Source organism: Egretta garzetta, unplaced genomic scaffold, assembly GCF_000687185.1.
Source record: "Egretta garzetta isolate BGI_Z169 unplaced genomic scaffold, ASM68718v1 scaffold91, whole genome shotgun sequence".
NCBI classification, from domain to species: domain Eukaryota; kingdom Metazoa; phylum Chordata; class Aves; order Pelecaniformes; family Ardeidae; genus Egretta; species Egretta garzetta.
Window position 1 is genome coordinate 4,747,535 of NW_009258661.1, and position 11,598 is coordinate 4,759,132.

An 11,598-nucleotide genomic window follows, 5' to 3' on the forward strand; every position below is an offset into this window, starting at 1 on the left:
GACCTTTGCTCCTTGGTGCTTCGTTACGCTGAGGAGTCCTTGGGGCCCACTGTATGCACAGCCCGTGAGGACTCTCACAAGGAGACGATCCCTTATTTGCTCCTCTCCCCACACAGACAAAACCAGCCTATTACTACAACCTACCCACTGAGTTGCTGTTCAGGTTAGAGCTCAGTGAACAGAATATCATCATCTTGCATTCAAATTGCTTCCAGTTTTGGTGACTAAGAGCGTTAAAAAAACCCCCCAATTTTATTTTGCTCCAACCCATTCCTGACTCAAAACACTAATCCCCTTCTTGCCTTTCCTCCAGAGCCAGTCCCAACCTGTAGCCCCTTCCATCTGCTAAAAAAACATCTGCAAGCTTCACTGAAAAAGCAGCAAAAAGCCCTGTGAGAGCACACTGGAAAAGAGCACCTTTTCCTCCTGTCCCATGGCAGGGCTGGCACGGGGAGCTGGCTGCAGGGTCTGCCTTGGGGGCAGGGCAGGAAGAGCTGCTGTGCACTTGAAGGATGTCATAGTGCCCCCTCCTACTCCTCTTGTTGTACTTGCAGCCCTTGGGAGCCACAAGGATATTGTAAAACCACCATGGGATTACACGTTCCCTCTTCAGGGAGGAGTTTTGATCGGTCTGCACAAAAATCTTTTCCAGTTCTTAAAAATAAACTAGGGAAAAAGGAAGTTCTCAAACATTACACAGCTGAAAACAGCATCACACAAAGAACAAACATACTGAGGAACAAATTTAAACTGTTTTTCATTTCCATTTGTTCAGAAGCTTTTTTTTTTTTTTAATATTTCTAAGTCCATAAAGGATTCTCCTCTACAAAAGCCCTTGTTCATGTCTGGTTCTGAGCAGGTTAGCTAAGTTTCTTACGTAACTATTATGATAATCACAAGGCTAGCAGCTGCTTATGCTCCTTTTGATTTTCTTCTTACTCTTCCTCCCCTCCAAGCAGGGGATGAGATGGGTTAAGATCATGAGAGATATCTGAATACTGTCTATAGCTTCTGGGAATAAACTGCATTTAGAGCAGTAATTCAGGGACTGACAGAAGGTTGACTACATCTATCCAACTTTAAATCTGACTCTGTTCCTTTCAAGTTTTCCATTTGTCAGAACATTTAGAAACAGCTTTAAGGTCTTTGTTACCCTCATTTAGGCAGCTACAGTTTTGCTAGCCACAGTCTGTTGATGTTTAAAGAGCTGCTTTTGAACATGCCTCATGGAGTGTGCGGCCCGGACAGCGCCCAGCATCTCAGAACCTGCAGGAGCAGAGTAAGAGACTCTTCTAGCATGCACTGATTTGCACAGGTTTACTTTTCTCTCTGCAGAACGCAGCAAACCAAGCTTGGGATACTTGTGACAATCTGTTCATCTTGGAGCTCTGTGGCCTAGGCACACACACATGACACGTCCAATGTCACCACAAACAAGTTTTCCGATGTCACAGGTGAGGGCTCCAGCCACACAGATTGTCACCATCGCCTCCACGAAGAGCAAGAATTAGATGCATTTGATGAAGTAGATTACAAGCAGCAAACTAATACAGAGGGTTGGGTGGTCAGCTCACTGAATCCACACAGATTGTGCAGGTTGTTTTGTTTTGTTTTTTTAAAACAAGTCTTGAAGCGCAGAGAAGTTCCTGAGAGCATATGATATGCCAGTATTTAAACAGAATGGTCTTCAATGGGCCAGATTGCTTCAGGCAAACTCACAGAAAGGCCAGGGTAGGCTGCAGCCATTTAAATGCCTACAACAGAAGTGTGCAAAGTTCTGTGAAAAACAGCCTTTAAAAAACCTCCTTGCACAGTATTTCAAAGTTGGTCGAGAAGTCACCCTGCAAATTTGATTCTGAAAAATAATTACTGAGGTGATACTTCTAGGGTTACACTTTATTGCAGCTGTGCCTACACGCACTCTGCCTCTCTCCTGGTGCCTAACACCACGCGGCCCATAGTGAACTGAGCTATTTTCTCAGCACAACACTTTTTCATTCTGCTGTAACTTGCACTGTAGGATAACCTGCACTGGAACGACTAGGACATCAAATTGTCCATAGATACTCCCAGTTTATTAAAAAACAAATTTAAAAAAAAAAAAAAGCAGTTCTTAGAACAGGAAAGTTTGAAAACTCTTGACTGAAACCATCCCGCCTCAGGACAGGATCTGTCTATATCTGTATCTAAACTGTTCTTAAAAACTTCCCATGATGGAAACTCCAAAACGTTGCCACAACCATAATTATCTGAAGGCTTATTCTCCTTTAAAATAAAAACTGTAGCCCAGCTGTTTTTTTGCTGTAGTTAAGCCCACAGCTTCTTAAGTTATCCACCATTGCCAAACACCAGAAATCACACTTCTCTGTGTTTTATGAGGAAGGTCACGAATATAACTTGCTAGCAAAAATCTGGCAATAAAATACATTCTAAATATATTATGGACAAATCCAGCATTGTCTCCCTTTTCCTAGCTCACAAACCTCACTCCTACTGCAAATCTCAATCCTGTTTCTGAAGTAAACAGGACATTTCTACCACCCCTCAGCTCTGTAAAGAGGGAAGCATTTGTTTTTATTCTGTGAAAGAAACTATCTTTTCCAAACAGATAGTTACAATGACATCAAGAGGAGCACTTGCAATTCCAACCACATTCTTAGAATGTTGGAACATTCAAAACTCAAGTATTAAAAAATATATATCCTGTTTGTGACACCACATATAATTGCTTTTGTCCTGTATTCGTACGTAACATTTGCTATTCCTTTCATGAGTGGAAGGAACGGCAACTTCTCTCCTCAGAATGCACCTCCTGTTGCATGAGGTCTGCAGTGACCTCACTAGGCTGTTTGCTTTGGAGTTACTAGTGGTTTCTCACAGAACTGTAAGAACTCAAAATAGCTCAGCATGGGCCAAGCTCAGGCCACTGCCACCCATTTTTCTAGTTAATGTCTATCAAAGGGCTTCCTGTTGCTCCTACTAGGTTCCCTCTTCAGCTTATCTTCTGTGTCTTGGTTGACAGTGGAATTAACTTGAATCAGCACTGGCTTTTTCTGACCATTACACAATGCACAGCTCAGTCCCCAGCCTCACTGGACCTGTACCAAATGTTGCAGCCACCATCTCTCCTGGCTGACGAGCGTTTGGGGGACAGGACTAGCTGAGCCATCCTGCCCAGAGAAGGCTTTGCTCACAGAAAGAGCAAGAATTTAAGTCTTGAAAAGTCTTGGCAAGCAGAATTTTCTTGTTGAGGAAAGCTTCATTGAGAGACGTCATTCCAAAAGCAAAACTCAACTATCTATTACAAACTTTGTTAATAATCCATAGGTATGCAACTTTTTTTTTTTTTTTCTTTTAACTAAAATAGCCCGGAAGAGCACAGGCAACGAACTATTTGTCTAGCCATGGCTGAATCATCAGACAATACGCACTGAGATGTCACTATGCACTGTGTAAACATCGGTACTTCAAATGTACCTGAACTAATGTGAGCACTCAGACAAACACTTCTGTACCGCTGTGCTGGGTTTGTTCAAACTTGTCTATTTGCTGCCTGTGTTACCATGACAAAGATTTAGCATAAAGTACCGAACAGATTATGTGTACAGTCTATGTTGTCGTGTCTTCCTGGATATTGCCTTCAGCTGGCTGAAGGTACGGCTGGTACTCCTGCAGGCACACCTTCTGGCTTTGGGGTACACATTCGGCGCAGCACCAAACTACACGTTTAGGTCATTGCCACAATGGAGTGATGATTAAACCAGGACTGAGAGAATATACAGATCTGCCCTCCTAATTATTATATAGACACAGTTAATTACAAGGGCTTTTTCCTAATTGAAATTATTCTACTATTGCTTCACATATGAGCATTTAGCAAGGAAGAGCAAAAATAAGAGAACCACAGTAATCACTTGTAACAGTGAGTTCTGCCAGCTGTACAATGCTGCACAGAGAATCTATTCCTGAATCTTCAAAACTCCTGTTAAAGGATAAGATTCAGCTGTTTTCACCTTGATACATATCATACCACCCAGCTCTTCTCCAATTTCAGGCTGCATATTTCAAACTCTCACTTATTACAGATTTGCTACTGTTCTCACTGACTTTTTATTCCCATAACTCTAGGTAATGTTAAAGCTAAAGGTACTATCATACCTTCTTTAAATGGGTAGAAAGCAGACCTCTTTAGAACAATAAAACCCCATTGTTTTCCTATTCTCTTATTTATTGTATATGAGTTTAGCCTTGGACCTTTACTTATTTTTGATGCCATCAAATACAATTCAGTGAGCATTGCCTCGACTTCCATGTTTAGCTGCCTAACATGCAGCATTTTAAAACCATGCTCTTGTATATATACACGCTTTTCAGTGATGCTGAGTATCTAAAATATGGCCACTTACATAATAAGGGGGCCTAACTTTAAGTAGCTCAGCTGAAGGAAAAAGAAAAAACAAAACCAGAACAAAGTTCTCAGATTAGTGCCAGCAAATTACAAATAGAACCATTGCAGTACCCCTTCCCCTTTAATTACACACTTGACTCTGATTTTCATCAAGCTCCTGCAAGAAGTAGAACTTGTAAAAATATTTGTGAAATGAGAAAATGAAATATTACAGATTTGAAAAATCACGTTGATCTGTATATATACTTCTTGATGCAGCTAAGTGCATGGGGATTTTTATCCCAGTTCTCAAGCCATCAGATCAAACAGCTTCCCTAACAAATGCTTGTTCACTTTACACTCCAAACATTCAATATATCAATCAGCAGTGGTCCTTCCCCAAAACCATTTTTTGCATGCTTCATCTCTCTTACAAGTAGTGAATCATCACAGATCTTTCCTAATATTGTTTGTTTATTCACTCATGTTATAATAGCACCTACCGATACCAAATGAAGTTGGTGCTTCATAGAGCAAATGTCCCTGACCCAAAGATCTTAAAGTCTTAGGAGCTCTAATCAAAACCTCAAACTCTTAATACAGTTACTAGGCAGAAGAAACTAGAAAGAGCTGATAGAAAAAAACCCAAAACACAACACCATCACAGCAGACTGTATAGTAAACACAACTTAGTGATTTTGAAATGCTTACACAAAGGCACTACAGCAAGAAGTGAGCTTGTCACTCCTCTGTCTGCAACGGTTCCACAGAAGTGCTTGCTGAGCAGGAGTTCTGCATTGATTTGCCTATCTGCTACCATCACAGGGAAAAAACTATTTCTTATCACTGCGATACCAACAACCTTGTGTTAGGCCACACACAGATGCTGATGTTTGGCTGTTTAGACAAGCATTTTTCCTCAATCAGCCATTCTTCACTCTTCTGGGAAAAACAGGCAGCTGGACCTTTCAGTTTTTTTCCAAATAGTATTTTGGAGTAGTTTGCATAACACTATTACCATTAACACACTAGCTTAAAAGCACCTGATGTAGAGTAGCATTTGAATTTCCAGACTTGATAAAATTGAAAAAAAGAATAAAAAAATGGAGAAAGTGCCAATGAGATACTAGTAAGGATAAGAAAGCGATTGCTCCACAGATGATTACTAAAACTACAAAATACCTAGGGAATGATGGGTTAAGGAGTCTGTGAAGAAAGGACAATTGGCTTGCATCTGCAAAATAAACATCATCATACTTCATACATGTGTGTATCTGAACCCTTTTCCCTGTCTGTAAGCCTTTAAGGACATGGAGCTATCAGTAACAACCAGCTGAAGCTCCAGAAATGCTTTTGGAAACTGCATGATAAACTGCCCTAGGGAAAAGTTACCGTATGTAACTTAAATGTATTTTAAATGCATCATCTGGCTGTACAGCCACATTGTATCATGGTAACTTCAATCCTCCTCATTTACATGGCCCCTGCTGTTTGTCATATTGCAAGTCACTGCATCTAGAATAAAAAACCCCACTAACCCTGAAACAAAACAAACGAAAAACTTCAGAGCAAATATTTTTACCTGTTTGGTAAAATGACTCCTAGTGATTTGCATATGGACAAATTGCAAAACTATGAAGAAATCAGGAGAAAAATTACAAAGGATTACACATGAAGCACTTGGATCAATGATAGATTAAAAGAATCATCTGAGCAGAAAATCACAAATACAGCTCCAGAGTGAGTGTCACTGACTGGCACGATATACAAGATTAGACAGCAAAAGAGTGAAGCAGTGAATGAAATCAACAGATGAAACTGTGGAATTTCCTTTGCTTTAAGAGTTAAAAACCACAATGCATGACAAAGACTGTTAACGTGGAGCCTGCAGCAGTAGATGGGCCAAGTCTTTACAAGTTTTCCAAATATACAGGAGAAATCATAACGAGAAATGCTAACACAACTTTATTTGGACTTGTACTCTAAGTACCTAGAGCGCAAGTTTACTTTTATTAATCTAGTAAATTGTGGCTATTAATTAGAGATCAGTTACCTTTAAGGATAATATAAAGTACTGGCAGAGTAATAGCAAACATAGCGCATGTCACTGCAGTGCTGTAAATAGAATTTCTCTTGATTTGTGTTTCCAGTCTCCGCTCGGTATCACACAATTCTAAAATCACATCTCTCATGGCAGAAGCCTGGACCTTACCCTCCACTGAAGACCTCGGCATCACTCTTTCTGCAGGTCTAGAATGGACCGCAAGTTTAACACTTTGCATCTCAGAAATCATTTGCGCTATACTTTCCTGCAAACTGTTAAACTGCTGCTGTAAACTCCCTAGACATGAACTGACTTGTTTAGTGTAGTTTAGCTGTTCGTTTAAAGGAATTAAAAGAGAGTCTATTTTTATGGAGTCATTCCCGTCTTCTCTAGTTAACAAAGTGCCTTTTTTTATTTCCTGTGATGTCTGTGTTTGCAGCACATTTTTCAGGTCTGCTATGATGTCACTGAGATCCTTCTGCTGTAAGGAATGGCTGGAGGCCTGTTCTTTGATGGCTTCTTGCAAATTTATTGGGCCCTTCTGGGCTTCAAGCACCAAGACTTTCAATTCTTGCAGCCTTACTCGATTAACATAGGTGGAACCAAGAACACCTATTATGGCTCCCAGTACAGAACCAATAATAGACCAGTTCTTCGTTTTTTCAGCTCTTGTTCGCTCTTTCTCATGGCTTTCCCTTACAGCTGCAGAGAAGAGAGAGAATTTTTCTCTTTCAGATTCTTCTGCATTTAAATATGCAGCTCGGTACCTCTTCTCTTCCTGCAAGAAATACAATGATTTGATGGAGAAGGTATAACATGAAGCTATAAAAGCCATGCTAAAAAAAAAAACCAAACCAAACCACCCAAAACCCCCCCAACCCCCCAGTGCAGATAAAGGAATGGAAATTAAGAACATCCATTAGTTCTGTTTCAGAAATTTTCCTTTTAATGTGGGATTTTCTTTATTAATCCTACTTAAGTCAATGAGACATCATTTTAAATCAAAGCTGAGAAATGGAAAAGGTCACCAGGAATTACAGCTGAAGATCCTCTACACCAGAATCTGTCACATGCTGATGACAGAAAATGGGTATGAGTGGCCAAGGTCTTTCTCTCCCCATAACATTCACTTTTTCAGCCCTGCTTACTTCTCCAGACTTGAGACTACTTTTACCACACTTCTCCCTTGATTCAACCTAAACCCCTTAAAAATAGGAACTGAAAATAGGACTGGAAAGGATGTCTTGGACAGACTCCTCTCACGAACATATAACACTTCTTATCCTTCTGCCTTCTCTTACTTACTCTACTCACTGACAAGTGTCTTCCCCTTCTCCCTGGCTTCAGCTTGGCAGTTCCCTTTGTAAGCTATTTTATCTCAGCAAAATAGTGAAAGGTTTTCTGGTTATCTTCCCACAGTAAAGTTCTGCTGTTTTACCAAAGGAATCACTGCTACCGGTAGTGGTGAGCTTGTCTGTCAGCTAACTGCATCTCCCAGAATTATTCTCATTCTTCTGAGCACATACTTCTGTAAGGTGGCACCACCACCTTATGGGCAGCAGCGACTTGAGTTTTTACCTTTCTTCAGTCACACAGAGCTCTATTCTTTTTGACATCTCATCCACACAGACCTGATCCCTTAGACAGCTATGGATCTCTAGTTCTTCCCTGATGTTCTGCCCACTGATCCAGGAGCTCAGTTTAAGCTCAGGCATTGGCACCCACTCTCTGCCTGAGCTTTGCCATAGGTGTACCTGCTTCCAGGCCTGTTCCCTGCCCTCCCTGCAGTTTCGTCTGGATTTCCCAGATTGACTTCAGCTGCTACCTTGTTTTTATCTCTGATGGACTGTTAATAACCATGTTTCTGCCACCAGCCCTGCTTGGCTCATCCAGCTGAGGTCCTGCAGGACCTGTTGGTGAGGATACTGCCCCTGCCTGTGCTGCAGTCAACCTCATCTTCTTGCTTACCCTCCCTCACGGAGCAGCCTTGCTCTTGCTGCTCTCTGACAAAAGCTTTACTGAATTGCCTGGGTGTTGCAGTCACGTAGAAGGCAGCTGAGAGAGTTTCATGGGTTAACAACCAGAAAGGAGCTTCCCTCATCGCATGGAAGGTTAAAATTCATTGAATCCCAGTTTTTTGATGACTACTAATAAAAAGGTCACCTCTACAACAACTAGTTTTCTAAGCTCATTATCTTCCTTTTATCATTAATACATACAATTTTCATCGCAGATCAAATAAGCCAAAATAATTAATTAAAACAAGAATAATCAGAAATTGACTCGGATCACTGTACTTCAGAAGTGAACTGCACCTGCCAAAACAGTCACTAGTGACAAAAGCCAAGCACACAAGTTTTCAACATATTTGCCAGTGCTCGAGTACCAACAAATTACCTGCAGCAACCTGTGTTCCAGAGTAGCCAGCTCTAAATACTGGGTGTCATCCCGAGAGACCCTGTCTAAGCGGTCTCGGATTTCCTTCAGTTTAATCTGTTGGGCTTCTACGTTTTCACGAGCCTCTCGTACTATCCCTCGAGCTATCATAAAGACATTTTCAGCCTGAGAAGAAAGAATATTTATTTTACTGACTTGTTACCAGACAGATCTAAATCTCTAATTACATGAATTTTGGAGGGGGGGGGAACCACAAGAAAAAAACCCACGCTCGATTTCAGTCTAAGGGATAAGCTATATTTACTAACATGCATAGACTAGAACACGTTCATGATATCTGCACAGACAGAAAAAGCAGAAAAAAAAGACACGATTCTCCTTGGAGGATTTTTTTTTTGCCTCACAGCCAGTGTTTATACTTCATATAGCTTAACTCATAATTTTTAAATTTCCACATTATCTCCATATTTACCTCTGTCACTTTTCCCTGCGCCTCTCGAACTTCATTAATTCCAACAAACTCTTCATATCTGTCCCACCAACTCTTGCATGTTGCAGACATTTTTTGAAGAGAGTTTTTTCCCATAACGGTCCCAGCTTCTGTCAGCCGATTAAGAAGACCCATGGCCACTTCTGTCGCAGACTTGGCTTCTGGCCTCTTAGGTCCTGATGAGCAGTAAGTCCGCACTATGTGTAAATTCATTTTTGGACTCCACTTTACCAATGAATGGTGATATTGCAGACCACAGGACACTGAGGACACACCTGACTTATATTTCATTGGCCCCATGTCTTGAATTTAATCACTGAATAGAAATGCTACAAGGATGAAGAAGAAAAAGAGTTATTGTGAAGTATAGCTGATTAATACCTTTTAAAGCTACATGTGTGCCAAACCCAGTAAAATTCAAGAATGGCTAAATCACCACCAGTTTTACACCATTACTTACCTAGAGAACTTTCCACAATTTTCAACAAAGGGCAGTTCTGCCACAGACTCCTGCTTTTCTGCTGTTACTAAGCACTCCCACCATGCTGCTTGACTACTAATTCCCTCACTGTGTGAACAGTGATGTGCAGATCCAGTACCAGCAGGAGTAGCTTCAGAATAATTTAATGCTTCAGCACAGAAGTGCTTGCCATATGAAACCTTCCCTTGTGCTTTCACACTTGAGTTTGGCGTACCATGTCACAGGTACTAACAATTCTGCAAAAGAACAGAAAAGGAAAAAAAACAGAGAGGGGGGGAAAAAAAAAATCTTGATAAGAAAAGAAGTGGGGCTTGATCATTCCCTTTATCTTACACTCCACAGATATAAGTGTTGAAGAACACAAAGACAAAAACCATAAAGGACAGAGAGAAAACACAGACGTGCTGAACTGAACACAAGTATTCTCATGAGACTGCCTACAAAAGTAAAACATAAGAGCCTCGAGATCAGAAAAATATCGGGTAGCAAACATGTAGCTAGGGCTGCATTTTAAAATGAGCTTAAAATTCTTGCTTACACTGCAAAAGCAGACTGCTAGTTATGGTTTATTGTCTATTGATTTGTAAATAAGATCTTAATCTTCTATTGAGTGCATTCCTCTAAAAACCGTAAACAGGAAAACTTTCAAATAAGGTTTTATATGAAGTTTGAGTACAACTGCATTAAGTTTTGACTAATATAATATAAAAACATATATTAGTGACAAAGCTCCATAGTTGCTGCACTTAAAAATTATTTTAACAGTTTTCCATTTTAATTTTAGGTGGCTAATGACATTGTATATGTGCAAATACAGGCATCTCCACAGGAAAGGAGTTTTCCTAGTAGAAGACATTTTTGATCAGCTTTTAGCTGGCTATTAATTCTGAACGTCACAGGTTCATTCCCTGTTAAGTATTTCCAACAAATAGTAAAAACACCAAGCAGCATTGTGAAAATCTTGCTGGTTGTTTTATATGCATAATAATATGGTAGATCAAGACCTCAAGAACATGGAAATGAAGTTCTTGCTCCTTCCAGCATCACTCACACATGCTACTGTTACAACACCTACTCTACGTAGCAGGCCGTGTACTAAAATCTCAGCTCAACTTTGTCCATTCAGCATAGACTGCAAGGTTTCCCTCTTTTAGTTGCACTACTACACAAAGAGCTTTACCGAATACCCAGGCTACTGAGACAGTATAGCAAAAAGAGAAAGTTGAGATTTTTAGAAGAATTTCTACTTAGACAACTGCAAACAGACTGCAAAGAAAGTAATCTCAGTCTGAGCTAATAGGACCCAAGACAGTTACGAAAGCTTCATCGGAGATAACATGCCTTGTCCCTCTCCTGCTTCCCCTTTTAAGAAAATGAGTCTCCTCTGCCTGCACTCATTGACATAAATGTTCTTTCACAAGGTTTACACCCCAGTTGCTACACACACCGGACATCGGTGGCCAGTAAGACCAGCTTTTGTGGGTCCCATCTCATTTTGCAGCAGTCTCTCTTGTCACTGCCAAAACGTAAAACCAGAATTTCTGATACGCCAGCCCACATTCACAGCTCTACTTGTCACGCTTTGGCGGGAGGGGAACGTGGGTTTTTTCCACGTGACTGACCCCTTCCCTGCCGGAGGGGGCCCTTCCTCCGCACGCAGAGCTACGAGACGACGCTCCCGACTCCCCGCAAAGAGCACGGCGAGACCGCCACCGCCTCTGGCAGCCACGCCCAGGCCCGGGCACAAGCACCGGCCTCACCTCAGCCACACAAGGCGACCCCCGGCAGGGAGCGGCCCG

General features: G+C 41.1%; 1 protein-coding gene across 2 annotated transcripts; it reads right to left on the reverse strand.

Moving 5' to 3' along the window:
- Positions 1 to 6,351: 6,351 nt before the first annotated feature.
- On the reverse strand, positions 6,352 to 11,598 carry CCDC51 (coiled-coil domain containing 51). 2 transcript variants are annotated; one of them, XM_009648384.2, is made up of 5 exons: positions 11,560 to 11,598; positions 9,779 to 10,035; positions 9,301 to 9,647; positions 8,829 to 8,993; positions 6,352 to 7,209 (listed from the first exon to the last, which is right to left on the reverse strand). In XM_009648384.2, the coding sequence occupies exons 3-5, from the start codon at positions 9,616 to 9,618 to the stop codon at positions 6,433 to 6,435; spliced, it is 1,260 nt and encodes a 419-aa protein (XP_009646679.1). In that variant the 5' UTR covers positions 9,619 to 9,647; positions 9,779 to 10,035; positions 11,560 to 11,598; the 3' UTR covers positions 6,352 to 6,432. The 2 variants fall into 2 exon arrangements, with proteins under 2 accessions (XP_009646679.1, XP_035759741.1); XM_035903848.1 differs by lacking the exon at positions 11,560 to 11,598 and adding an exon at positions 11,247 to 11,525.

Coding starts and splice junctions, on each gene's coding strand:
- CCDC51 (XM_009648384.2), bottom strand. CDS start 9,618: ATGGGGCCAATGAAATATAAGTCAGGTGTGTCCTCAGTGTCCTGTGGT. Junction 8,994..9,300: donor CGCAGGGAAAAGTGACAGAG/GTAAATATGGAG, acceptor CTTTCTTCTCAG/GCTGAAAATGTCTTTATGAT. Junction 7,210..8,828: donor TGGAACACAGGTTGCTGCAG/GTAATTTGTTGG, acceptor TATTTCTTGCAG/GAAGAGAAGAGGTACCGAGC.